Source organism: Salvelinus fontinalis, chromosome 14, assembly GCF_029448725.1.
Source record: "Salvelinus fontinalis isolate EN_2023a chromosome 14, ASM2944872v1, whole genome shotgun sequence".
Taxonomy (NCBI): domain Eukaryota; kingdom Metazoa; phylum Chordata; class Actinopteri; order Salmoniformes; family Salmonidae; genus Salvelinus; species Salvelinus fontinalis.
Window position 1 is genome coordinate 46,620,806 of NC_074678.1, and position 27,416 is coordinate 46,648,221.

The 27,416-nt window shown below is 45.4% G+C and overlaps 1 protein-coding gene across 1 annotated transcript in view; it reads right to left on the minus strand.

Moving 5' to 3' along the window:
* The window catches only part of frem1b (Fras1 related extracellular matrix 1b), a 64,411-nt gene extending 37,854 nt beyond the window's left edge, over nucleotides 1-26,557 (minus strand). The window contains exons 1-20 of the mRNA XM_055862087.1: nucleotides 26,168-26,557; nucleotides 23,958-24,266; nucleotides 23,580-23,674; nucleotides 23,059-23,318; nucleotides 22,107-22,306; nucleotides 20,698-21,021; nucleotides 20,368-20,476; nucleotides 19,940-20,071; nucleotides 15,346-15,690; nucleotides 14,933-15,075; nucleotides 14,449-14,645; nucleotides 14,022-14,112; nucleotides 13,731-13,898; nucleotides 13,235-13,443; nucleotides 13,000-13,093; nucleotides 11,028-11,280; nucleotides 8,765-8,959; nucleotides 2,588-2,773; nucleotides 1,234-1,430; nucleotides 664-889 (exon numbers count right to left, since the gene is read on the minus strand). Of these exons, the coding sequence (XP_055718062.1) occupies nucleotides 664-889; nucleotides 1,234-1,430; nucleotides 2,588-2,773; nucleotides 8,765-8,959; nucleotides 11,028-11,280; nucleotides 13,000-13,093; nucleotides 13,235-13,443; nucleotides 13,731-13,898; nucleotides 14,022-14,112; nucleotides 14,449-14,645; nucleotides 14,933-15,075; nucleotides 15,346-15,690; nucleotides 19,940-20,071; nucleotides 20,368-20,476; nucleotides 20,698-21,021; nucleotides 22,107-22,306; nucleotides 23,059-23,318; nucleotides 23,580-23,674; nucleotides 23,958-24,194 (3,661 nt within the window). The 5' untranslated portion in view covers nucleotides 24,195-24,266; nucleotides 26,168-26,557. The remainder of the gene's footprint in view (nucleotides 1-663; nucleotides 890-1,233; nucleotides 1,431-2,587; nucleotides 2,774-8,764; nucleotides 8,960-11,027; nucleotides 11,281-12,999; nucleotides 13,094-13,234; nucleotides 13,444-13,730; nucleotides 13,899-14,021; nucleotides 14,113-14,448; nucleotides 14,646-14,932; nucleotides 15,076-15,345; nucleotides 15,691-19,939; nucleotides 20,072-20,367; nucleotides 20,477-20,697; nucleotides 21,022-22,106; nucleotides 22,307-23,058; nucleotides 23,319-23,579; nucleotides 23,675-23,957; nucleotides 24,267-26,167) is intronic.
* Nucleotides 26,558-27,416: the final 859 nt, after the last annotated feature.

Below are 27,416 nucleotides of genomic sequence, written 5' to 3' on the forward strand. Positions count from 1 at the left end.
TGTGTGTGCTCAGTGACTGAACAGAGTGCACAGTGGCTGTGAGGTAATTGTGCAGGCAGCAGAGAGAGAGAGAGAGAGAGAGAGAGAGAGCAGTTGGAAGGACAGTGTGCAGCGGAGGCAGCAGCAGCACCACGGGCGCTCTGCGACCTCTGTCTCGAGCATCTGTTCAGCAGGGGCCTGACCCCCGACAACGACGACAACACAACGTACAGCCCTCTGGAAGGAAGGCACAGCCCAGGCTGGGGGAACGGAGGGGGAGGAAGGGGCAGGCTGGCCTTGTAGTTGGATGTAATGCCTGTACCCCCCGAATAACAACCCAACAACCTCAAACTCAGAAAGGCATACACTAACAAACGACACTAGTAAACATATGGCACTAAACTGAACGAAGACACAGTGATACATGAAGGCAACTGCTGCCCTACTATAGTTCAAAAACATGCACTTAACAAAGTGCACAACAAGTCTTCCAGGTGCATGGAACAAAAGACAGGCCTACAGTAAGCCATACGCTCCTGTATAGTTTATGGAAATATTTCGACCATAAACTGTACAAGATTATTAAAATCAATTCTGTTTAAATCATTCTTGGTCCCCTAAGGGCAAATACTTTTTGGGCTACAGTGGTGCTTCAGACATATACATCAAAATCAAGTGTCTCACCTTGTTTGAGCTCCTCCATGGTGAAGGTGTGTACCATCAGGCTCTGCAGAAGTAGCTTGGGGCCCATGTTCTTATAGCGGCTCAACTCCGTTCCATAGATCCCGTTCAGCAGGGTCCCGTGGGCTGGGGGAACCAATACTGTGAAGGTCAAAATGTCCGCCGGGGCGTCCAAGTCCAACGCGTTCAAAATGGCCGGACTCAGCTCCTTTATCCCTCCCTCGATCACCTGGGGGAAAAAAGAGGGATGAGGAAAAGGAGGATGAGACCGAAGGGAAAGAAAGAAAGGAAATTAAGCAGGTATGGCATGAGGAGAGGGAGGAGGCATCATAGGAAGAGAGGGAAGTCGCCGTCGCAGACCATGGACCTGTTTGAACACTGTGAAATGCCTCCTTCCTTCACTCCCTTCCTTGAGGTAATCACTGGTCTGACACGGTTGGAAATGCGAAAGCAAAGATTCCACTCCATAGTTTAGACCCATCAAGTCATGCCAGAGCAGTGAGATGACAGCAAAGTATTTAAACATGGCCAAAGACTTAAAAGCGTTGGATGGATGGATGTGAGGCGACTTACAGTGAAGTTGCGAAGTGTCAGAGAGGGAGTCTCGTCGTTGGTGGGGTGGATGATGATGTAGAAGGGGATGGGGGGAGACTTGTGTCTCCCGTCGCTCACACTGATCACCAGCTGGTCCACGGTGGGCTCAGTCCCCTGGTGCTCCGCCTGGACGTAGTTGATGTATCCCGCTCTGAGGTGGAGCAGGCTGAATGAAACTGAACACACCACAACAACACAGCAGGGTATGAGTAGAAATTAATATTTTCTCTTTGTACTCTTGTCGACTTAGAGTTAACTGCGTGCATGGTCCATACTGTCTGAGACTGAGTGCACAGAACACAACAGCAGTGTACGGGAGAAGAGTGGGCCTAGGCGGTACCTCATTCAAATGTGGTAACAACACATTTTTCACAAAGCTTTACTGCCATATAATTATGATATAACGTGTTAAAAAGGCTTATTGGTCCTTCGAGCCGTATATTGAATTACTTGTCCTTCGAGCCGGATTAATAAAAAATTTTTTTTTTTTAAAACAGTCATAATAGTTTGTGTCGGTAGATATCAACAAGATAACTAATGGCCAACTTTGAACTAACCATGGATAACTTTGAACTAACCATGGCTAACCTTTTGACTAAAAAGCTTAAAGGGATAGAAATCTATATTTGAGTGGAATTCCCCTTACCTTGAGTTGTGTCTGAAGGCCTATATTGACGGAAACCAATAATCCATTGTTTACTTCTGCCACAGCCAGGAGTTAGAATAAAATTAGCATTTTCCAAATTCATTCATGTATTAGCGGTACCGACATTAGCAAAGATATATTGCAAGCCAAAACTTCCTCAAAAACACTTCAAACTGTTTGGTAGCATCTGGTATGCTCGCAAAGACCCTGTCCATGTTGTCTTGCCCGCGAGAATCTCATTCTTTTTGCAGGAATATTCCAATGCTCTGGTAGTTCCATCAAGCCTTTGGTGAGTTTGTTTACAGCTGGTTATCAATCCGAGTGCCCAATGTAATACAATGCAATGCAATATACATTTATTGTCCATGTTACAGCAAACAGAAACAGTTGTGGCTTTGAGACTACTGTACACGTGGAAATAGTTCATGCTTAAATAATCCCTGCACCAGCTAAGGAACTTAGTTTGAAGTGTTTTTGAGGAAGTTTCTGCTTGCAATGCAGCTTCGCTAACATCAGTACCGCTGTTAACATTCACGAATTTGGACGATGCTAATTATGCTAACTCCTAGAGGTGGCAGAAAAGAACAACGGATTATTGTTGATTCTGTCACTATGGGCCTTCAGACACAGGTCTGGGAACTTCCACCCAATTTGGCTAGCACTCTAAAGGATCTGTGTGCCACTGACCCACTCTGAGGCCTGCGTTGCTCTTCTCGAAGCCTGGTGAGGGCAGGGTGTTCTCCAGGAAGCCCTGTAGGGGTGGGTTTTCCAGGAGGAAGAGGAGCTCTTCAGGGTACGTATCGGGGTCCTCGGCCCCCAGCACTCCCCCACATAGACAGGCTGAGGAGCCCTCGTCCACCACAAACATGTCACCTGACAGGGACATACAGAGCGAAATGACAGTGAAAGACACATGAAATGATGACATTAAATAATTGCCATGGAATTCTCTCTCGCAATTCTCTCACATTTTTAGTAATGGTTTCAGAAGCTTAGTAGACATGATAGAGAAAAACAGTAAATGTAAATGTATCCATCCATCCCTAAACATATGCCAATCTTCCCTCCCTCTCCTCTCTCACATTCTCTCTCTCTCTCTCTCTCTCTTTCTCTCGGCACTCGGCCAGCACGCTGCCACCTGGTTGCTGATAAAGCCATCATGCCCCTGCTCGCTGGCGTCTGCACCCATTTACAGCACTGATAAATAATGAATGGAGAATGGGCAATGGTGGGATGAAGGCTTGGATCAGGATCCACCCTGATCCAAGGGGGGATGAGGTGTGTGTGTGTGTAGTTAATGACCAAATGTCTGGGATACAGGTGATAAAAAATAAAAAACATTGTCCACCAAACAAGGAAAGAGGCAAAGCCGGATTCCTTTTTGTTTCGCTCCGCTAATTCTCTGATGCGGTCTCTTTATTCAATGCAAATTAATTAGACCACTACGTTTCCCCTGCAAACTACTCCGGATTTTGTGGGCCTGCTATGCGGCGGTGAAGATTAAGAATAAATATTCTTTTTTTTCTTGGCTGGGATTAGAAAATTAGCTGATGATGGTGGAGATGGGGTATAGCAGGCCGGGATAGATAATCTTGGCAGCAAGAGGGGTAGCAGGGAGGCCTAACGTGTTTTCTTTTGTGAGCAAGGGATGCTCCTTTCTGTCTTTTGTTTGCTGAGGCCTTCATTGTCCGGTGGCTCTCGTGGGGAATTGGTGTCTGCTCGGCGCCCACCAGTTCGCTAACGTTAGCTCCCCTCCCCAACTCAGCAGAGGAATAATCCCGACCAGCTGTGTGTGTGCCCTCTGCACGCAATAACACACCACAACACCATGCAGTAATTCATAACAACACCCAGCAAGGGATTTCCATTAAATGCCCTAACAAACCCCTTTTTAACCTACAAACGCACGCACGCACGCACACACACACACACACAAAGAAACACACACACACACACACACACACACACACACACACACACACACACACACACACACACACACACACACACACACACACACACACACACACACACACACACACACACACACACACACACACACACACACACACACACACACACACACACACACACACCAGCCACCCTCAGTCTCTACTCCCCATCTCCTAACACCCTTCTTAGTCCTCTCATTCTCTCCCAATGGTCACTGTTCCCTATTGATAACCACAAAGTTGCCGGTCACACACAGGGGGCTTTATGGTCCAATTCCTCTTCTTGGCTCGGGCTCTAGCGAGAGACGTTCCCTCGCCGTCCCCAGGAATCCATGTGTGTTTTGTGTGTGTGTGTGTGTGTGTGTGGGGGGGGGGGGGGACACAATGCTCGCCCTGCTGCCTCTCCCAGTACAGAGTGTGTGTGCTCAGGCTGATTAAGAGATTCTCGCTAGCGCAATGCCTTCTACCACCTGCCACCGAGCTCCCCGCTTCAAAGCAGAGGGCAGGCTGGGAAATTACTGAGCGTGTGTTTACCGGCATTAAGGGGATTGTGATTATCACAAAGTAGTTAAACCTTTACACAACAATAGAACTGATGTGATGGGGAATCTTGTCTTGTTCGATGCACCCAGCTCCCCATAGAGCGGCATTGACAAGACAAAGAAAGATGAGGCGTCTCTGGTATTTCCTTGTTTACACCTAGAGCAGAGGTGTCCAGGCTCCAACGTGGCCTGCGGGTGGTTGAAGTAAAAATACTACTAATAATTTTTTTATAAATACAAGATGTTGATTTTTTCTTTTGGTGGGAAAAGGAACTTAATATACTTTCAAATGACTGGTAAAAAAAAGAAAACTGTGGAGAACAATAATGGACCTACATTTATGCAGTTTCTTGTGGCCTCTAGCTTGCTAATAATCACCAAAATTAAAGCGAGCAGTCAGGGAGTATCAAAAATTCAGAAAATGATGGAAAGACTATCTTTTGTATATTTTGACGGCGAGGAAATATAGCCAATTTTCAGTGCGGCCTTCCAGACCTCGTTGAAGACCCAATGCGGCCCCCTCAGGGCAAAATTAGTTTGACAACCCTGATCTAGAGCCATATATAGAGTGTGTCTAAATATGTCTCTCTATGTTTCTATAAATGGCTCTCTTTAAAATGTCTTTATCTACAGCTTTATATGTCTCTTTCTATACAAGTATATATGGCTCATATGTTTCTCTCGATATAGAGTGTGTATCTATATAAACTCAGCAAAAAAAGAAACATCCCTTTTTCAGGACCCTGTCTTTCAAAGATAATTCGTAAAAATCCAACTAACTTCACAGATCTTCATTGAAAAGGGTTTTAACACTGTTTCCCATGCTTGTTCAATGAACCATAAACAATTAATGAACATGCACCTGTGGAACGGTCGTTAAGACACTAACAACTTACAGACGGTAGGCAATTAAGGTCACAGTTATGAAAACGTAGGCCACTAAAGAGGCCTTTCTACTGACTCTGAAAAACACCAAAAGAAAGATGCCCAGGGTCCCTGCTCATCTGCGTGAACGTGCTTTAGCATGCTGCAAGGAGGCATGAGGACTGCAGATGTGGCCAGGGCAATAAATTGCAATGTCCGTACTGTGAGACGCCTAAGACAGAGCTACAGGGAGACAGGACGGACAGCTGATCGTCCTCGCAGTGGCAGACCACGTGTAACAACACCTGCACAGGATCGGTACATCCGAACATCACACCTGCGGGACAGGTACAGGATGGCAACAACAACTGCCCGAGTTACACCAGGAACGCACAATCCCTCCATCAGTGATCAGACTGTCCGCAATAGGCTGAGAGAGGCTGGACTAAGGACTTGTTGGCCTGTTGTAAGGCAGGTCCTCACCAGACATCACCGGCAACAATATCGCCTATGGACACAAACCCATCACTGGACCAGACAGGACTGGCAAAAAGTGCTCTTCACTGACGAGTTGCGGTTTTGTCTCACCAGGATGATGGTCGGATTCACGTTTATCGTTGAAGGAATGAGCGTTACACCGAGGCCTGTACTCTGGGATCGATTTGGAGGTGGAGGGTCTATCATGGTCTGGGGCGGTGTGTCACAGCATCATCGGACTGAGCTTGTTGTCATTGCAGGCCATCTCAACGCTGTGCGTTACAGGGAAGACATCCTCCTCCCTCATGTGGTACCCTTCCTACAGGCTCATCCTGACATGAACCTCCAGCATGACAATGCCACCAGCCATACTGCTCGTTCTGTGCATGATTTCCTGCAAGACAGGAATGTCAGTGTTCTGCCATGGCCAGCGAAGGGCCCGGATCTCAATCCCATTGAGCACGTCTGGGACCTGTTGGATCGGAGGGTGAGGGCTAGGGCCGTTCCCCCCAGAATGTTCGGGAACTTGCAAGTGCCTTGGTGGAAGAGTGGGGTAACATCTCACAGCAAGAACTGGCAGATCTGATGCAGTCCATGAGGAGGAGATACATTGCAGTACTTAATGCAGCTGGTGGCCACACCAGATGCTGACTGTTACTTTTGATTTTGATCCCTCCTTTGTTCAGGGAGACATTATTCCATTTCTGTTAGTCACATGTCTGTGGAACTTGTTCAGTTTATGTCTCAGTGTAACGGGTGACGCTCTCCTCATCCTCGGACGAGGTGAGGAGAGAAGGATCCTCAGACCAAAACGCAGCTTCAGGGAAATAAGCCATCTTTATTAAACAACGATAAAGATGGAAACACGAAACGAAACAAACACTTGCAAAACTACAAAATAACAAAACGACGTTGACGAGACCTGAACATAAACTTACATAACTAAACATAAACTTACGTACAGGTAACAGACGACATCGAAACGAAAACGAAACAAACAAACGCTACAGTCCTATGTGGTACGAACATAACATACGGACACAGGAGACAATCACCCACAAACAAACAGTGAGAATGCCCTACCTAAATATGACTCTTAATTAGAGGCAAACGCAAACCACCTGCCTCTAATCAAGAGCCATACCAGGCAAACCGAAACCAACATAGAAACAGATAACATAGAATGCCCACCCAACCTCACGTCCTGACCAACTAACACACAAAAACTAACATAAAGAGGTCAGGAACGTGACACTCTGTTGTTGAATCTTGTTAAGTTCATACAAATATTTACACATGTTAAGTTTGCTGTAAATAAACGCAGTTGACATTGAGAGGACATTTCTTTTTTTTTGAGTTTATATATATATATATACACACACACACATCTTGTGCATGCAGGAAGTATTCAGACCCCTTGACTTTTTCCACATCTTGTTACATTACAGCCTTGTTCTAAAATTTATTAAATCGTTTTTTCACCTCAATCTACACACGATACCCCATACTGACAAAGCAAAAACAGGTTTTTAGAAATTGTAGCAAACGTATAAAAAACACTACTGAAATATATAATTTACATAAGTATTCAGACCCTTTATAATCAGTAATTTGTTGAAGCACCTTTGGCAGCGATTTCATCCTCAAGTCTTCTTGGGTATGATGCTACAAGCTTGGCACTCCTGCATTTGGGGAGTTTCTCCCATTCTTCTCTTCAGATCCTCTCAAGCTTTGTCAGATTGGATGGGGAGCATCGCTGCACAGCTATTTTCAGGTCCCTCCAGAGACGTTCGGTCGGGTTCAAGTCCGGGCTCTGGCGGGACACTCAAGACATTCAGAGACTAGTCCTGAAGCCACTGCTGCATTGTCTTGGCTGTGTGCTTAGGGTCGATGTCCTGTTGGAAGGTGAACCTTCTCCCCAGTCTGAGGTCTTGAGTGCTCTGGAGCAGGTTTTCATCAAGGATCTCACTGTACTTTGCTCTGTTCATCTTTCCCTCGATCCTGACTTGTCTCCAAGTCCCTGCCGCTGAAAAACATCCCCACAACATGATGCTGCCACCACCATGCTTCACCGTAGGGAGGGTGACAGGTTTCCTCCAGACGTGACGCTTGGCTTTAAGGCTTCATCAGTCCAGAGAATCTTGTTTCTCACGGTCGGAGAGTCCTTTACGTGCCTTTTAGCAAACTCCAAGTGGACTGTCATGTGCCTTTTACTGAGGAGTGGCTTCCATCTGGCCACTTTACCTTAAATGCCTGATTAGTGGAGTGCTGCAGAGATGGCTGTTCTTCTGGAAGGTTCTGCCATCTCCACAGAAGAACTCTGGAGCTCTGTCAGAGTGACCATCGGGTTCTTGGTCACCTCCCTGACCAAGGTCCTTCTCCCCCGATTGCTCAGTTTGGCCGGGCAGGCAGCTCTACGAAGAGTCTTGGTGGTTCCAAACTTCTTTCATTTAAGAATGATCGAGGCCACTGTGTTCTTGGGGACCTTCAATGCTGCAGACATTTTTTGGTTCCCTTTCCCAGATCTGTGCCTCGACACTATCCTGTCTCTGAGCACTATGGACAATTAATTTGACCTAATGGCTTGGTTTTTGACATGAACTGTCAACTGTGGGACCTTATATAAACAGGTGTGTGCCTTTCCAAATCATGTCCAATCAATTGAATTTACCACAGGTGTACTCCAATCAAGTTGTAGAAACGTCTCAAGGGGGATCAATGGAAACAAGATGCTCCTGAACTCAATTTCGAGACTCATAGGAAAGGGTCTGAATACTTATATAAATAAGGTATTTCCGTTGTTTCTAGTAACCTATTTTTGCTTTGTCATTATGGGGTAATGTGTATAGATTGATGAGTAACATTTTTAATTCAATCCATTTTAGAATAGGGCTGTAAAGTAACAAAATCTGGAAAAAGGGAAGGGGTCTGAATACTTTCCGAATGCACTGTATGTCTCTATATATGCATCCATTTGAACCCATACCCCAGTATTGTCCCTTTCTGACATTGAAGTGAAAGTGGGTTACCCATGGTGATGACTGGGGCCTTGTTGTTGACAGGAAGCACCGTCACGTTGAGGTCGTAAACAGGAAGTGTCCCGTGGAGAGGTACGGGTGGTGGCAGGGCATCTCCATGGCAACAGCTGTCCATGCCCCCTGCTTCTCCGTCCGACACGATGAGAGTGACCGAGTCAGACACGGGACTGGCTCCAATCTCGCCCCCTATTAGTCAGAGGAAAACAGGAAGTTAACGTATGTAACAGTGTGTTCACTGGTTACTGGTTGATAGACCCATAAAGGGGATGATAAAGATCACTACAGTTGTCAATTGTACAAAAAAAAAGAGCCAACCAAAATTTTACTTCTGCTTTATTTTAACCCCTCCCAAAGACACACATACAGTTGAAGTCGGAAGTTTACATACACTTAGGTCGGAGTCATTAAAACTTGTTTTTCAACCACTCCACAAATTTCTTGTTAACAAACTATAGTTTTGGCAAGTTGGTTAGGACATCTACTTTGTGCGTGACACAAGTAATTTTTCCAACAATTGTTTACAGACAGATTATTTCACTTCTAATTCACTGTATCAAAATTCCAGTGGGTCAGAAGTTTACATACACTAAGTTGACTGTGCCTTTAAACAGCTTGGAAAATTCCAGAAAATGATGTCATGGCTTTAGAAGCTTCTGATAGCCTAATCGACATCATTTGAGTCAATTGGAGGTGTACCTGTGGATGTATTTCAAGGCCTACCTTCAAACTCAGTGCCTCTTTGCTTGATATCATGGGAAAATCAAAAGAAATCAGCCAAGACCTCAGAACAAAATTGTAGACCTCCACAAGTCTGGTTCATCCTTGGAAGCAATTTCCAAACTCCTGAAGGTACCACGTTCATCTGTACAAACAATAGTATGCAAGTATAAACACCATGGGATCACGCAGCCGTCATACCGCTCAGGAAGGAGACGCATTCTGTCCCCTAGAGATGAACATACTTTGGTGCGAAAAGTGAAAATCAATCCCAGAACAACAGCAAAGGACCTTGTGAAGATGCTGGAGGAAACAGGTACAAAAGTATCTATATCCACAGTATAACGAGTCCTATATCGACATAAACTGAAAGGCCGCTCAACAAGGAAGAAGCCACTGCTCCAAACCCGCCATAAAAAAGCCAGACTATGGTTTGCAACTGCACATGGGGACAAAGATCGTACTTTTTGGAGAAATGTCCTCTGGTCTGATGAAACAAAAATAGAACTGTTTGGCCCTAATGACCATCGTTATGTTTGGAGGAAAAAGGGTGAGGCTTGCAAGCCGAAGAACACCATCCCAACCGTGAAGCACGGGGGTGGCAGCATCATGTTGTGGGGGTGCTTTGCTGCAGGAGGGACTGATGCACTTCACAAAATACATGGCATCATGAGGCAGGAAAATTATGTGGATATATTGAAGCAACACCCAACTTATTGTGGGACGCTTGTGGAAGGCTACCCGAAACGTTTGACCCAAGTTAAACAATTTAAAGGCAATGCTACCAAATACTAATTGAGTGTATGTAAACTTCTGACCCACTGGGAATGTGATGAAAGAAATAAAATCTGAAATAAATCATTCTCTCTACTATTATTCTGACATTTAACATTCTTAAAATAAAGTGATGAGCCTAACTGACCTAAGACAGGGCATTTTTTCTAGGATTAAATGTCAGGAATTGTGAAAAACTGAGTTTAAATTAATTGGCTAAGGTGTATGTAAACTTCGGACTTCAACTGTACATGTGCAGGTTGGAGCAGGGGGCTGCCACACTGGGCGCCTGTGGAGCAGTTGTTGTGGGGTGTTAAGCGCTAAGATTTGATACCAGCAACCCTCCAGCTGCCAGCTCACTTCCCACCAGATTTGTCCTGTCTGACCCGGGATTCGAACGGGCAACCCTCTGGTTCCTGGCTTGCCTCTCTAACCTCTAGGAGTCAAAAGTTGAGTTGACTCTCAAACTCTTTCTCTTCTTTTGGAAAGCACTAGGTTAATTCAGCGGAGTCCATTGCAATTACATATGCCTTCTGGTTAAACCAGACTAAATGCTACGATCAAATCAGGCTACCTATGGATTGCGCTCATGGATAAAACATCTGGATTTTTAACAATTGTTTTCCCCAATGATCCACACCTAGCCTGGCCCCATATCTGTTTGTGCTGTCTTGTCGACTCCTATGGTCATTGTCCTATGGTCATTGTCCTAAGGTCAATGGCGAAACAGCAAAAACAGATCCGGGATCAAGCTAATCCTCACCTGTGTGTATGTAGTAGATGAGCCCCTGCAGGATGTCCTGTTGGGAGAACTTGTCCACAGTAACCCCCCCTCTCTGCAACTCCCCCCTGGCAGGGGTCCGGGCCAGCATGTAGATTAGCCTGGCATCATCACTGTCTGCGTCCGTGGCAAACAGGTACTCAGCGGTGACCTGAACCAGGCCCCCTTCCTCACAGATCAGCCCGCCACGCAGCCCTGGTCCTAGTTGGGGGGGCTCGTCATTCACTGGTAGGATCTGTGTAGGGGGAGGGTGGGGAGAAGGCCACAATGGAGCAAGAGAAAGAGGGCATTCACAATTTCTACTTTTCCCTTACATTTTCCATTTTCCTTTCATACCTAGACTACACTAGCGTTCAAAAGTTTGGGGTCACTTAGAAATGTCCTTGTTATCCATGATAACATACATGAAATGAGTTGCAGAATGAATAATACATATAGTCAAGACGTTAACAAGGTTATAAATAATTATGTTTAATTTAAATAATAATTGTGTCCATCAAACTTTGCTTTCGTCAAAAAATCCTCCATTTGCAGCAATTACAGCCTTGCAGACCTTTGGCATTCTAGTTGTCAATTTGTTGAGGTAATCTGAATAGATTTCAGCCCATGCTTCCTGATGCACCTCCCACAAGTTTAATTGGCTTGATGCGCACTTCTTACGTACCATACGGTCAAGATGCTCCCACAACAGCTCAATAAGGTTGAGATCCGGTGACTGTGCTGGACGCTCCATTATAGACAGAATACCAGCTGACTGCTTCTTCTCTAAATAGTTCTTGCATAGTTTGGAGCTGTGCTTTGGGTCATTGTCCTGTTGTAGGAGGAAATTGGCTCCAATTAAGGGCCGTCCACAGGGAATGGCATGGCAATGCAAAATGGAGTGATAGCCTTCCTTCTTCAAGATCCCTTTTACCCTGTACAAATCACCCACTTTACCACCACCAAAGCACCCCCAGACCATCACATTGCCTCCACCATGATTGACAGATGGCATCAAGCACTCCTCCAGCATCTTTTATGCATCTCACGAATGTTCTTCTTTGTGATCCGAACACCTCAAATTTAGATTTGTCTGTCCATAACACTTTTTTCCAATCTTCCTCTGTCCAGTGTCTGTGTTCTTTTGCCCATCTTAATATTTTATTTTTATTGGCCAGTCTGCGATATGGCTTTTTCTTTGTAACTCTGCCTAGAAGGCCAGCATCCCGGAGTAACCTCTATACTGTTGACGTTGAGACTGGTGTTTTGCGGGTATGAAGCTGCCAGTTGACGACTTGTGAGGCGTCTTTTTCTCAAACTAGACGCTCTAATGTACTTGTCCTCTTGCTTAGTTGTGCACCGGGGCCTCCCACTCCTCTTTCTATTCTGGTTAGAGTCGGTTTGCGCTGTTCTGTGAAGGGAGTAGTACCCAACGTTGTACGAGTTCTTCAGTTTCTTGGTAATTTCTCGCATGGAATAGCCTTCATTTCTCAGAACAAGAATAGACTGACAAGTTTCAGAAGAAAGTTCTTTGTTTCTGGCCATTTTTAGCCTGTAATCAAACCCACAAATGCTGATGCTCCAGATACTCAACTAGTCTAAAGACGGTCAGTTTTATTGCTTCTGTAATTTGAACAACAGTTTTCAGCTGGGCTAACATAATTGCAAAAGGGTTTTCTAATGATCAATTAGCTTTTTAAAATTATAAACTTGGATTAGCTAACACAACGTGCCATTGGAACACAGGAGTGATGGTTGCTGATAATGGGCCTCTGTACGCCTATGTAGATATTCTATAAAAAATCTGCCGTTTCCAGCTACAATAGTCATTTACAACATTAACAATGTCGACACTGCATTTCCAATCAATGTGATGCTTTTTTAATGGACAAAAAAAAATCAATTTTCATTCAAAAACAAGGACATTTCTAAGTGACCCCAAACATTTGAACGTTAGTGTATATAGCCTACTCACCTGGACTGGTAAGAACACATGAGCAGAGTTGACACCATCAGTTACTGTTAGACCAACAATGTCCTCCACAGTCTCAGAGTCATCATGGATGTACCTGCAATGAGACATTTTTTATTTTTTTTAAAAATGGACATAGATTGGGTTGCCGTGATTAACCTCAAACGAAACCAAATCCTTACACGGGCTGCCTCCCTCTATCGTCTAGCCCCCCTTATCGTGCCACTATATGTCCCACCTGACTCGGAGACCTCTCAGGTCTTGGAGGATGAAGGTGTCACCCTGGCGGAGCTCTCGCCCCTGCAGCTCCAGCTTCCCGTGGATGGGCGTAGTCTGCACCCCTACTCTGAGCTTGTCCTCCAAGCTGTCCCCGTCCCGCACCAGCAGGTGCTCCTCCGTGAAGAAGGCCCCTCCTCCTTCATCCACTCTCAGTAGGTTGGTGAACACCTGAGGAGGTCCAGGATAACGAGATAGAAATCGATGGAGGTAGAGATAGAAACAGAGTTGATAGAGAAAGAGAATGGTAACGGATTTGTTTGGTGCAGATACCGAGTGGAATGGATTTTCGCATTTGAAATGTTTCAATGTCTATGTCACGGTTCTAAGACCGTCGATACCAAAGCAGTTCATAAAAGACACTGTTCACCTTCATGACTAGCATTTATCTTTTTTTCTTCCTCATGTAACATGGTGTTGTTGATAAATATTTCACTTGACCAGAGAACCCCCCCCACCTCAGGAGCCTGGTTGTCCACAGGAGTGACGGTGACGTTGAAGAGCAGGTCATTGGTGGTTCCACCGTGGTGGTCACTCACAGAGAACAAAAACTGGACAAACAGTAGCTCTGGTCCGATGTCCTCGATGGGGGGCATGTACCCCACCTTCATGTGGTTGACTGCATGCTGACGGACACAACACATGTTGCTGCGTGAGGTTAAGTAATAATAGGCATTTGTAATCAAAATGAATATACCTGCACACTACATGCATGTCAGTGTATTGGCGCAGTATATTGGTGAGCGTACCTGGGTGAATGACTTTAACACAGGGACCATTGGATCTTTCTTCATGGAGTGGGTGCTGTCTGTGTAGAATAGTCGCCCTGCATCAGGTAGCCTGCAATCAGGGCCACAAACACACTCTGTTAGACGGTGCTAATAATTCCCATTTATTTAGGCTTGGGGCGTGATTGTGCTGGTACAAATCCAGCAAAATTAAAATTGTATGATTTTCATTTTGAAGAGCATTTTCCCTTTAAACGTCATAAACCTCATGCAATAAACAATACATCTGAAACCATATTTATTAAGCACGCATTGGCCTCAGCTAAGCTGGTGACACAGCCACAGTAAAGTCCATGAAGTGAACAACCGTGTTGTGACTACGAGAGAGAGAGAGCGAGAGAGAAAAAGAACGAGAAAGAAAAAGAGAGAGAGAAAAGTTGTACTGTACCCCGGCCGTGTGGGGCTGAAGCAGGGTGTGGTGATGAAGAAGGAGAGGTCCGTGTCTGGGTGCTCTGTGTCCCTGAAGTGGATGTGACTCTGGGTCAGGTAGACCACGTCGGTCTCCCTCACCGTAACCGAGCGAACGCTGCCAGACACCTCCACCGGAAGCTGGTCTTTGACTGGAAAAACGTGGATCACCACAGTCTGTGTTGTGGTTGGAGGGCACAGAGGACAGCACAATGGAATATGGAAAAAACGGAAAACAATAGAATATGGAAAACGGAACGTTTCAGACAAATAGATATTTAAAGGCGTTGTAATATAAACATATGATCCCCAAAACATTTTTTTCTCCCAGATGATATTTTGGCCTGTCACTGTATTCACTGCCTTACCATCGACTTCTAGTTAAAATATCCCCAATTTCAAGTATTGCAACGTAACAGTAATGTGCCATATGGAATATCGGGTTTAGATCTTTGCACGCTTACGTGTCTGTGGGACAGGTTTGGGGGTTGATGGCTGTCTGAGAGGGTGAAGTCGAAAGTGTCCTCAAAAGACTCCTCTCCAGAGTGTCTGTAATAGACCAGCCCCATGAACAGATCCCTCTGCAGGAAACTCTTTACTGGCACGCCTATAGGAAATCACAACCCAGGCATCAACAGAGACATTGAATGCATAGAATGGGAATTTCCTCAATGCAAGATAGTAGATACAGAAGGAGAGCAAACTACCCGTCTCGTGTTTAAGGCCTCATCAGACCTCAACAAACACAATCTATGTAGTTCACACACAGGTTGAACCTAACTTGCTTAAAGGCCAATTCTACGGGGTTGGACTATCAGTAACCAGGCAATTAAAGCAATTCAGTTTTTCTATACAATTTGTGATGATATCCTATTACCTGGCTGTTGTGGGTGGGCCTTCTTGACCACCTCTCCAGCGCGGGGGAAGGTGAGGAGCTGGTACAGGATGTAGTCATCACTCGAGTCCAGGTCAGAGGCCAGCAACATGTACTCTTCCACCAGCACCTCGCCGCCCTCCTGCACTTCCAATGCCACATTGTTGATAAGGAACGGCGCCGTGTCATCCTTGGGCAGGATGTTGATGGGGAACTTGTGGCGGATGCTGTGGCGCCCGTCTGTGATGCGGAAGACAATGTGGTCGCGGGTGGTGTCGCTGTCCGAGTGATGGTAGACAACCACACCCTCTTGTAGGTCCCGTATCCGGAACATAAAGCCTTTACCACCTGGGAGGAGATGTTCGAATGAATGAATGAATGAATGAATGAATGAATGAATGAATGAATGAACGAATTAATTGGAAAGGTGACTTTTCTTTGGAGAATTTTTTTCTCATTTATGTAGGCCAGTGAGATTCAAATCAACTGATTTTGGAATGTATTTGTTAAAATGTGTTTTTTTTTAATGATATTTTTTTGGTTACAAATTTGGGTCACTATAGCGTATAGTATGTCCTCATGGTAACACTTTCTTTGACGCCCAGTGTCATAACACGTTAACACGTTATGACAACCATTTCCTAACTGCTGACAAAACTTGTCATAACATGGTCGTAACACTCATGGCCCATATATTTACACGTGGTGACATAAATTGTGTTATTTTATGGCTGGTTATGACACCTCCAGTTGAAGTTAGAAGTTTACTTACACCTTAGCCAAATACATTTAAACTAAAATGTCTGTCTTAAGTCAATTAGGATCACCACTTTATTTTAAGAATGTGAAATGTCAGAATAATAGTAGAGAGAATGATTTATTTCAGCCTTTGTTTCTTTCATCACATTCCCAGTGAGTCAGAAGTTTACATACGCTCAATTAGTATTTGGTAGCATTGCCTTTAAATTGTTTAACTTGGGTCAAACGTTTCAGGTAGCCTTCCAAAAGCTTCCCACAATAAGTTGGGTGAATTTTGGCCCATTCCTCCTGACAGAGCTGGCGTAACTGAGTCAGGTTTGTACGCCTCCTTGCTCGCACATGCTTTTTCACTTCTGCCCATACATTTTCTATAGGATTGAGGTCAGGGCTTTGTGATGGCCACTCCAATACCTTGACTTTGTTGTCCTTAAGCCATTTTGCCACAACTTTGGAAGTATGCTTGCGGTCATTGTCCATTTGGAAGACCCATTTGCGACCAAGCTTTAACTTCCTGACTGATGTCTTGAGATGTTGCTTCAATATATCCACATAATTGTCCTGCCTCATGACGCCATGTATTTTGTGAGGTGCATCAGTCCCTCCTGCAGCAAAGCACCCCCACAACATGATGCTGCCACCCCCGTGCTTCACGGTTGGGATGGTGTTCTTCGGCTTGCAAGCGTCCCCCTTTTTCCTCCAAACATAACGATGGTCATTATGGTCAAACAGTTCTATTTTTGTTTCATCAGACCAGAGGACATTTCTCCAAAAAGTACGACCTTTGTCCCCATGTGCAGTTGCAAACCGTAATCTGGCTTTTTTATGGCGGTTTTGGTCCTTCCTTGCTGAGCGGCTTTTCAGGTTATGTTGATATAGGACTCATTTTACTGTGGATAGAGATACTTTTGTACCTGTTTCCTCCAGCATCTTCACAAGGTCCTTTGCTGTTGTTCTGGCATTGATTTGCACTTTTTGCACCAAAGTACATTAATCTCTAGGAGACAGAACACGTCTCCTTCCTGAGCGGTATGATGGCTGCGTGGTCCCATGGTGTTATACTTGCGTACTATTGTTTGTACAGATTGAACGTGGTACCTTCAGGCGTTTGGAAATTGCTTCCAAGGATGAACCAGACTTGTGGAGGTCTACAATTTTGTTTCTGAGGTCTTGGCTGATTTCTTTTGATTTTCCCATGATGACAAGCAAAGAGGCACTGAGTTTGAAGGTAGGCCTTGAAATACCTCCACAGGTACACCTCCAATTTACTCAAATTATGTTAATTAGCCTATCGGAAGCTTCTAAAGCATTACATAATTTTCTGGAATTTTCCAAGCTGTTTAAAGGCACAGTCAACTTAGTGTATGCAAACGTCTGACCCACTGGAATTGTGATACAGATTATTTCAAAACCCCACATTTATTCAATTATGTTTTTTCCCTGCCAAGAAGTTTCCTTTCATTTAAAAGTTTGTTTCCTAAGTTATTTGTTGTTGTTGTTAAAAAAAAAAAAACATCATATTTTAAATAACTTGCAGAAAATACACAGAAAATGACACTGTCATGAAGCAATATGACCATCATATCTGCTCCTGAAATCTGCTCCTGCATTCATCCCAGTCATCAACAACAGCGCATTGGGCTAGGTGCATGTCTGACATGTTCTGCAATTACAATGATCATTTAATATGGTTCATTTCAGAAAATGTTAAATAACAACCACACTGTTGCCAAGTAGGCTACGGTGTACTGGGATGTTTTGCTGGTGTGGTAGGTTCTGGGGGTTTTGATACTCTTATGTAGGTGTCATAACCAGCCATAAAATAATGCAATATATGTCACAAAGGTCTAAATATAATGGTCATGACAGTGTTATGACAAGTTATGTCAGCTGTTATGACATGGTTATCAAATCAAATCAAATGTATTTATACAGCCCTTCGTACATCAGCTGATATCTCAAAGTGCTGTACAGAAACCCAGCCTAAAACCCCAAACAGCAAGCAATGCAGGTGTAAGGTAGACATCCCCCACTCTTGCCAAAGCCACTTCATGTTTTCATTTATTAATGATTTCTCACAAATAAGCATTTTTTATAATGTTGGATGCATATTGTCATTTGGAAATAACAAGTTTCGCTTTTGCCTAAAGGCACTACGCGCTGGCTCAGGCTTTTCCCTGTTGCTGAAAAACAGAGAGGGAAAGATGGCGTCCTTCCCAGGCTAGCGTGCTGTGGCGGCTGCCCAACGCGACGATGGCCCACTCCTGCTTGCCAGGGAGACAGAAGGGCAAGGTCACAAGACAGATTGAGTGATGAATGGTCGCGCACAAAACCTCATTAGCAGCAACTTTACTGCGGGGGAAATGGGGGAAACGGCTACAAGTCCAACGGAGAAACAACTTGGTAATTGGGCCCAAAGGTGGCAGTGGGCAGCAGGCCCAAAAACAAAACAAAAAACACAGGTTCCCAAGTCGGAGGACAGTGTGGAGTGTGAAGAAACAGTCAGGCAGCTTTCCATTTGGCTGAAGGCGTTGGACCAAACGTGCTCTGACACTCCCCAGCGTCGACGTCCCGAGTCGGAGGTCAAGGGTGAGCAATTCCCTCTGCCCGCCAAGTCCTCCAGAGACACTGTATATTGGTGGGCCAGAACTCTCACTGAACTGAGTGGAGCCATGAAGAAAATTAGCAAACAGGTTCTGATAAGGGAGAACGGGAGCCAAAACTTTTGGTTCCGTTTTTTCCCCTCGCTCTCTATATATCACGGGGGGGGGGGGGGGGGCGTCAATCAGTATGAAAACGACCCCCCCCCCCCCCCATCCAAATAACAACAACATAAACAGCAATTAAAGTGATAGCGGGATGGGTGTGGGTGGGATGGTTGTTTGAGCAGGTGCTGCTGTTCATCGGATGGCCCTACAGGAGGGAATGGGATGGAGTCAGTGGCCGATGGGAACTGAAGTTAGTCCAAACTGGAAACTACCGAACTGAAAGAAACCACCAGCTCAGCCTCTCTGTAAGGGACTAGCCTTCTACACAGCCCAGATTGACAGAGCAAAATGGTCCCTTATGAGTCGTTCAAAACAATAACCAAAGCCACCACTGTAACCTCAATAAAACCCCACAAAGCATTTGCGCTTCTCTCTCACTGTCCAAAGTAGCCATGAAAGGTTACGTCCCTAGCCTTGTCTGTCGTCTTCTCTCTCTCTTAAAAAAAAAAAACAGGTCTGCGCTTGGGACAGCGCATCTGCTCTTTGTGCACAGTGGCATGAAATGACATAAGTCTCCCCAATCTGCTTCACTCAGGGCCTGTGCAAACAAAGGCCTGTCTCCTCGTGCGCTGGAGTGGAAGGACAGACGCCGGCACGCTGAAGACAGCTTTGTGTGCGAGGGCCCCTGGCGAAAGTGGCAACGGCCCATTTTACACCTGATTAGGAAACACATGCAGGCCACCTCACATATGCTTCGGGAGCCGCGCCGCCGTCCCCAACGGATGGGAAACACATGGAAGCAAAAGGGCGGAAAAGGGCAGGCGTTCCTGGGAATCTTCAGGGTGGCACTCCAGATACCAGCACAGAATTCCAAGGAAGGGTTCAAAAATGTGTAATTATTTTCCAGAATGTTCTGTGATAAGGAAGTGCATCAACGATTCATCAAATGTTTTGGTTGTGCATTCTTTTACTTTGTATTGTGACATTTTGTCATTTACTTTGAATAGTGACAATGTCTAGTTTTCATGTCTCATTTTCCATATGTGTCATATCAAGAAAGTTCTATGTTACAGTTCTATCTGCAATGTTCTGAAAGTCTCACCTAACTGAACCCACCCCATCTGACCTCTCACCTCTGACACTGAGTCGTCCGTGCAGAGGTCCGTCCACGGCCACCAGGTAGACAGCATCAATGTTGTCACTGTCCACGATCTGGAGATCCTCCCAGGTGATTGGCCGAGACTGACCCTCCAACAGATCCAACCCTGCCAGGATAGGTTGGTATCAACATCCTGTCTTTATCAGTGTATTTTGATTTTATTGATTTGATTTATTTGACCATTTAAAAACATAATTCAGCCACACAAGTGGATAAACTGAAGGAACACCTTATTTCCACTGTGGACTCAATGTAATGATATATCGGACATGCCACTATATACCACATACAGTAGCCTACAATACAGACATAAATACAAGCTCCTCAATGGGTTTGCATCATTCAATCTCTTATGATGGCAATTTTTTTGCAATTCAATGTGATGTTTTGATGTGAAGATACCCATGTTCCACGAGACTCTGGGTGCGTTTGTCTCAGCTGCTCTGATGGAGAAGTGAACCATAATGGGTGGGCTGGCTACATAGGAACCGTCAATAGCCTGGAACTCAACCTGCAGGAAATGGAATAGCATTAGTTTAATATTACGTTTCCACTCATTCTACAGCTACAATCTCTCTAAATGTGACTTTGAAGACTTTGCTGGTTAATGAGAAAAGCATTTCTCATTAACCAGCAGGCCAGCTCAGTAGAAGCTTGGCTCAGCTCGACTTGTCTTAGCTTGGCTCAGTGGTGTGAAAAGGGCCCAAGAGCTCTATTGCTCCACCTCAGTACCTCATAGTTCCTCCTCCCTGTATGACTACTATTGGGCGGCTGGTAGGCTATCTTCATCTCGTGTAGGTCCTGCCAGATGAAGGAGTGGCAGGTTTTGGTGTGGTCGTCCAGGTGGGTGATGTAGCCCTGGGCGGGGGGCTTTGTCACGTTGAACACCAGGCGCTCCTGGGGGGTCTCTCCGTCCTTGGCGTCCAGCGCGGCCGTGGTCAGGGGGGTGAGGATGAACTGGTCCGCCTCCAGGATGAAGGAGGCCATGAAGGCGGCCTGCGGAGGCTGGTTCTGCATGGCCCCATGGATCAGCACGGGCAGCCACACAGCCTCCGACTGGTGGGCAGACAGAGGTTAGTGGCATTGAATAGGTTAAACACACCTTTCTTTTCTAATGAGATACTACTTAAAGCTAGAATTGAAGGGGGAAATAGTGCCACTGGTCGCCACAGGCACATTTGTTATTGTTTTTGTTTAGTTGACAAAACGGAGGTGAGCAGCGACATTAATATCTTGTATTCTGAGAACATGGCAGCCATGTTCTGTGTATGTTTGGTAGGACGTTGATGGAATATTCTCCTAACCCATAGAAAACTGGACACAGGAATGTTGTTGCAACCTTCCCATGAAACATGTCTAGAACATTAATATTGAATATTCTGAGAACACGGTAACCACGTTCTGGGTGATTTCTGTTTGGCATTAAGTGAATGGGTCTCTTGGAAACGGTCCTTACACGTTACTGACCTAATGAGATTCTTAAGAGAATGTTCTCTAAAGTTGTGGGAACGCTTGTTGTTAGATGTGAAACGACTCATCCCGTTCAGTATTGTGGTCTGTATCATCCAATCACAGAGCAGATACAAGTCATGTGACCACTGCACTCATTCGCTAAATATCTTTAGGTCCCGCTCCCCTTAGTGACTGTTGTTAGTCAAGCATGAGCCAAATCCCTGGATTCTACCACAACTACACAGAGAATTGCCACACGAAATTGTATTATATCCCTAAAATAAACCATGAGATCTGTTAGCGAACAGATGGTGGCACTCAATAGCACTGTCACAGGCGTAACCTGAACTTGTAGGTCCCGTTAGAACAGACCCAGGGCCTGTTTCTGCGGGCCAATCTTTTTTCTTGAGAGGATAGTTGTGGGGACAGAACATAATTATAAATAATTTTTACACTGCAAATTGTCTGCAAGAAGCCCAAAACAGATATAGTATTTGACAAAAACATGATCATTTTAAACCTCGATTACATTACGATTTAAGCGTGGGAATACTTGGGAAAATATTTAAAATAGCTTTGAGCTGATTTCCTGGTGATTTTTAAAATCAGCTGCGGGATGAATTTGGCTCGTGGGCCGACTATTGGGGAACCCTGCCATACAGTATGTTACAGTTACAGTAGTCTCTTACCTCCAGCAGTGCTCTGGAGGCCTGGTCCCGTAGCTCCACTCTGATAGGGATGTAGTCAATCTCCGGAGATGGGGGACTCAGGTGCTGGTACTTCAGAGCCAAGCTGAGGAACTCGTGGCAGGTGGCTTTGAGGAAACGCACCTCCTTGGTGCTATGGAGGCAGGGCTTGTTTCCTGGACAGGGGTCTCCAGTTTGTCTGCCTTGGGTGAATGATCGTTGGGAGACGCATGTCAATCAATGGAAGTTTACCTGAGGCTTGTTAAATATACAGAGCAACTACGGAGAAGAATCAAAGAGAGTGGCTTTGCAAGATCACGTTCAACACAAGGGACAAAAAAGTGAGTGACAGTGTTTGATTCCTTTGCTGTACATGTTCAGTAGTATCAATTATCTGACAGGACAAAAGCTCCCAGATGTGATGCCATACAAATGTAGGATCTTAATTTGAGCCAGTTTGCTACAGCAGGAAAATAATCCTGCAGCAACAGGAAATGTGAATTATTATTGGGATTATAATTCATGGATATTTTTGTAGGGGTTGATGCATTTTTCTTGAGGGAACATCAAATCTGCCATTTTGTTAATACATTTTAGGAAATTACAACCTTCAGATGCCTTTTTAATCTTCAAACACACTACAAGTTTTAAAGGTCCTGCTTTGCAGGAAAGTTCTCCTGCAACACGGTGATCAAATTACGATCCTACATCTGTAATGCCAGTCTGGATCTAGGCCAAATAATTATACAATAACTAAATCGCTGTGTCTATAAGACTGCATTGATAATAGGCCTACTGATCCAAATTCTGCATCGGATCGTCCATCCCTGCCACGAGTGAACCGGGATTCGAACTCATGTTCACAACAACACAACATACTCACGAAGCACCTTCAATATCATTGCATTTCCAACGTGTTGACCAGTAGCGGGATATGGATGATGCCATGCTTTACCTTTCCTCAGCCCGGGGTCCTCCTCTGTCACCAGCTGCCCCAGGGAAGGTACACTGGTCTCTGGGCTGAGCAGCCGCACGGTGCAGGCCACGTCGGGCTGACTGCGGATGCTAAGGACGCCGCCGTCGATGGCGTTGGACAGGCCGTAGAACTGGGGGACCACCAGGGGAGTGCTGCCCAGCTCTACCAGGCTGCTCTCAGGTTCCACCACAATCATCCTCAACACCACCATCTCCACCAAGGTGTCGGAGACTGTGAACCTGAAATAAGTTGGAGCATACTCATCTCGACTACTTTTGAGATACGAGAACGTATTATGACAAACTTTGAATTTGGAGTGCAATCAATAAAACTCAAACAGCACCGTGTCTTTCTGGTGGGACCTCACTTTTTTGTTTAAGCCCAGCACTACCACTACCATCTATTTTCCAGCCTTGGTTTCATTCATCTCAGTTAACCAAGTGTGACATGTGCTAAAAGCATTATAAATAAAGTTGGAATTTGAATGTGTGTGGTCCTACCTGTATACTCTCAACATGACCGTGTCTTCCTCCAGCAGGGGACTGCCATTATGGATGTACTTCACTTCGTCAGGCAGGAAATGGCAGTCAAACACCTGCAACAAAATCGGCCACGACACCGTTACACTTCACATAACTAGACAGCAACACACTGATATAGAGCACGCACAGCCACACAGTACAATACCCTGTTAAAATAGCTACACATTCTAATAATGTGTTGTAGTTCACATACACTGTTATAGCATGTCATACACCTGTGGATATATTCTGAAGACTGCAATGGGTAGCTAGTAAAGAAGCAGAAGCAAAATGGTCTCTGCTTTAGATTTGCTTACATTTGTTATCATTGAAAAGTAACGGACTAGATCCTCTCACCTGAGGAGTGAGTTTCCCTACTCTCTGAGTCACCGGCTCATTGAGCACCACCTCCACCTTACAGTCTGATGTCTGGTCCACGTTGAACTGCAGCTCCTTGTCTGTTACAAACACAGACCTCCCCCGGCCAACCTGGACCCCTGAGTTCACCCGCACCAGACTCTGCTGGGCGCAGGCATGTGGTAGGACAGCCATCAGGGTCAACAACATCCAGGAATGGACTCCGGCCACCGCCATTTTGGCTCAATGTCTGATGGTTTGTTTTCTGTGGCAGGCGCTCAGAGCTGTATCAGGTGTTTTGATGGAGGCCTGAGAAAGGGTTTTATCACAAAACAATGAGCCAGATATTTCACCGGTTGTATAAATGCGAAGCATCCGGTTGGCGTTTCCACTCACTACCAAATATGGTAATGAGAGGAAGCCCAGTGGCCGGCAGAGTGAGAAGATGGAGCGAGATAGACTTTGGCCGACATTCTGCAAATTTTCTCATTGATGAAACATTTGATCTCTATACAGTTTTCTGTTTGCAAAACTAAAATCTGTAACAAACAGAGTGGACTGTGTTTTTAAGACTTTATCCTTTGTCAAAATTCCCCAAAAATGGCATTGTTTAGAAGGAGTGCAAGGGCGAAGTGAGTTATGGCACACACACACTTCACAGAGTAGGCGTTCCTAAACAGAAATATGCAAATAAATGCTAGAACGAACCAATAGGATCTAACTAGCTAGTGCTTGGCTCTACCCACCTCCTTGCTTGTTCTACCCACTATGATTAATTTGCTCCCATTGGAAACGACAGGCTGTGGTCTGTCTTGGGTTAGTTATACAAATCTTTGGTTTTACGGTGGGGCTTGATGTATAGGAGGCACAGAATGGACTCTACACAATCAGGCAGTTTCTCTAGTCTTTCAATGTCTCTCAGATACCTTTAAGACGATTGCCTCAGCAATGGCCGACTTTCTTGTTCCATCTCCATCTAATAGACAGCAAAACCTGAAGGAAAAAGATGAATAAAACTCTCCAACACAAAGTCTGTCTATAATCAGCCAGCAGTCAAACGCAGCCAGTAGTCTACTCTACAGGCGACTCGCTCCGGAAACGCCTTCATCCTCCATTTCACTTCAAAACAAGCCCCCATTGCAGGAAACAAGGGGTTAATCTGTGTGACCCCAGTGAGGTGCTGGAAATGGCATCGGGGGGCAGGAGGATCAAAGGGGGTTGGGGGGGGGGGGGGGGGGGTTACTGGAGCCCGCGTGTGTCAATACCCATTCTGCCAGACGTACGTTACATCGTTAGCGTAGTGAAGGCTAGCAGCCTTTCATCTATCAGCCAGACAAAGGGAGGCTAGGACCATAGAAATAGAATGACTAGAGAGTCTATTTCTATGCTAGACTCAATTTCTAGACTTTGAGCAGAGACGACCAGCACAGTAAAGAGAACGAGTAGAAAGATTGCTGGTAGGCTAGAATAGGTCTGTTAACATTTCGCCAGCTGTTTCTGTCTGTAATTAGTCACTGTAGCTAAATCGAAAACATATTTGTTTAGTTGGGCAATTGTTAGGCAAGCTAACAATGTAGCATACCTCCTCATAGCCCTCTAGAAGAATAAAAAAAGAAATGTATCTGGATATTTCTAAGAAGACACCTAGGCTAATTTCTCGGGTGTGTGGTAGATTCCTCCAGTTTCATTATTGAGAGGGAGACAAACGAACAAAGTAGATCGACGCTTATCATTTCCCTGCCTATCTACGTGTACTTAACATTAACATGACATTAATAACAACTGGTTAATTTGAAGGGGAAGTCCAGGATTTTACAACTTAATGTAAGCACAGCGGAAAGGGAAAGGTTTGTGTTCCCGTGTGGATGTCTGTGTTACTGCAGCAGTTAATGTCTAAACCATACATCCTTAGAGCAGAGTCATTAATGAAGAGTGGCGTGGCATTGTGCAACGACTTTTCTGTGCTCAAGAGACGGCAAAACCCTCCAGAGAACGTTTCCAGTAAACCTCCACTTCTCTAATTGTTAGTCGTAAGTGTTAGAAGCAGAAAAAGAGAGAGAGAGAATAAAAGAGAGCAATCCCTACTTTTACCGAAACTAGCCAGGAGGTAAGGCTCTTATCATAGTGCGACAAAGTGCTGGAAGTGTGTGTGTGTGTGTGTGTGTGTGTGTGTGTGTGTGTGTGTGATGCATGCAGCCGTTGGCACATACCTGCAGTTGGAGCTGTCCTAAAGGTCCCTTCTCCGGGAACCATCTGCACACGCTCAGAGAGGAGGGATCCTGTCAACTCTCACACACACACACACACACACACACACTCACAACCCTCCTGAAACCACGCCGTCACTGGGAAAACTCTGGCATCCCAACACAATAAAAGGACCACAGCCGATACAAAACACAGGGGAAAGACCTGTGAGATAGTGAGAACAAAAGCACACACACACAGGGTTCTCCACGTCTGTTAGAGGTCGTCTTCCTGCCAGACTGTTGGGAAGCACACAGAGAGCGTGAAAGAGAGGGAAAGAAAGAGGGAGAGAGGGAGAAGGGGAAAGGGAAGGGGGAGAGGGAAAAACTGCTTAACCTCAAATACACAGGAAATGTGCGGAGCAGTTCCAAGAGTTTTACTTCTCTATCGCTCTCTCCTGCACTCACAATCCCAGATGTTCTTATTCCCCAAAGAAGACAAACCTCAGACCCCACTGCAGTCAAAGAGAGCGAGAGAGAGAGAGGGGAGAGAGGGGGAGAAGGTGAAAGAGAGAGGGGGAGTGAGCGGAGGAGAAAGAGAGTGAGAGAAAGAGGGAGAGCGAGAGACGGAGAGAAAGGAGAAAGAGAGGCCCTGATTTGGTTAGAAGAAACTGTAGTTCTTCTGAAAGAGGGAAGAGCCAATAGCTTAGAAGTGAAAAGGTTTTTGTTGAGCCAACCTGTTTGCTGTGAAGCAGTAGCTTTGATGTTTTATGGCATCACAGGCATCCTGGAAGGAGACTGGTGCTGCACAGAAAAGGAGAAGAAAGGAACAGAAACACAAAGGGTTTTCAGGAACCACACACTTTCTCTCCCTCTCCAGTTTACACTCACACCAATACTCTGCCTCGTTCTTGTTCACGTCGTTCTCTTTCACTCCTAAATGCGCGCTCGCGCACGCACACACACACACACACACACACACACACACACACACACACACACACACACACACACACACACACACACACACACACACACACACACACACACACACACACACACACACACACACACCCACACACACACACACACACACTAACACACACGCCCCAGGCTGACCTGTGGGACAAAGACATACCACTCCCCCGCTGGGCTGCCTTTCTCGGTCGAATGAGGGGAGAAGAGTTGCCCTCTTCACCCAAGTCTGCACCCTCCCAACCTCTCTCTCTCTCTCTCTTGCGCTCTCTTTCGCTCTCTCTCCCGCTCTCTCTCT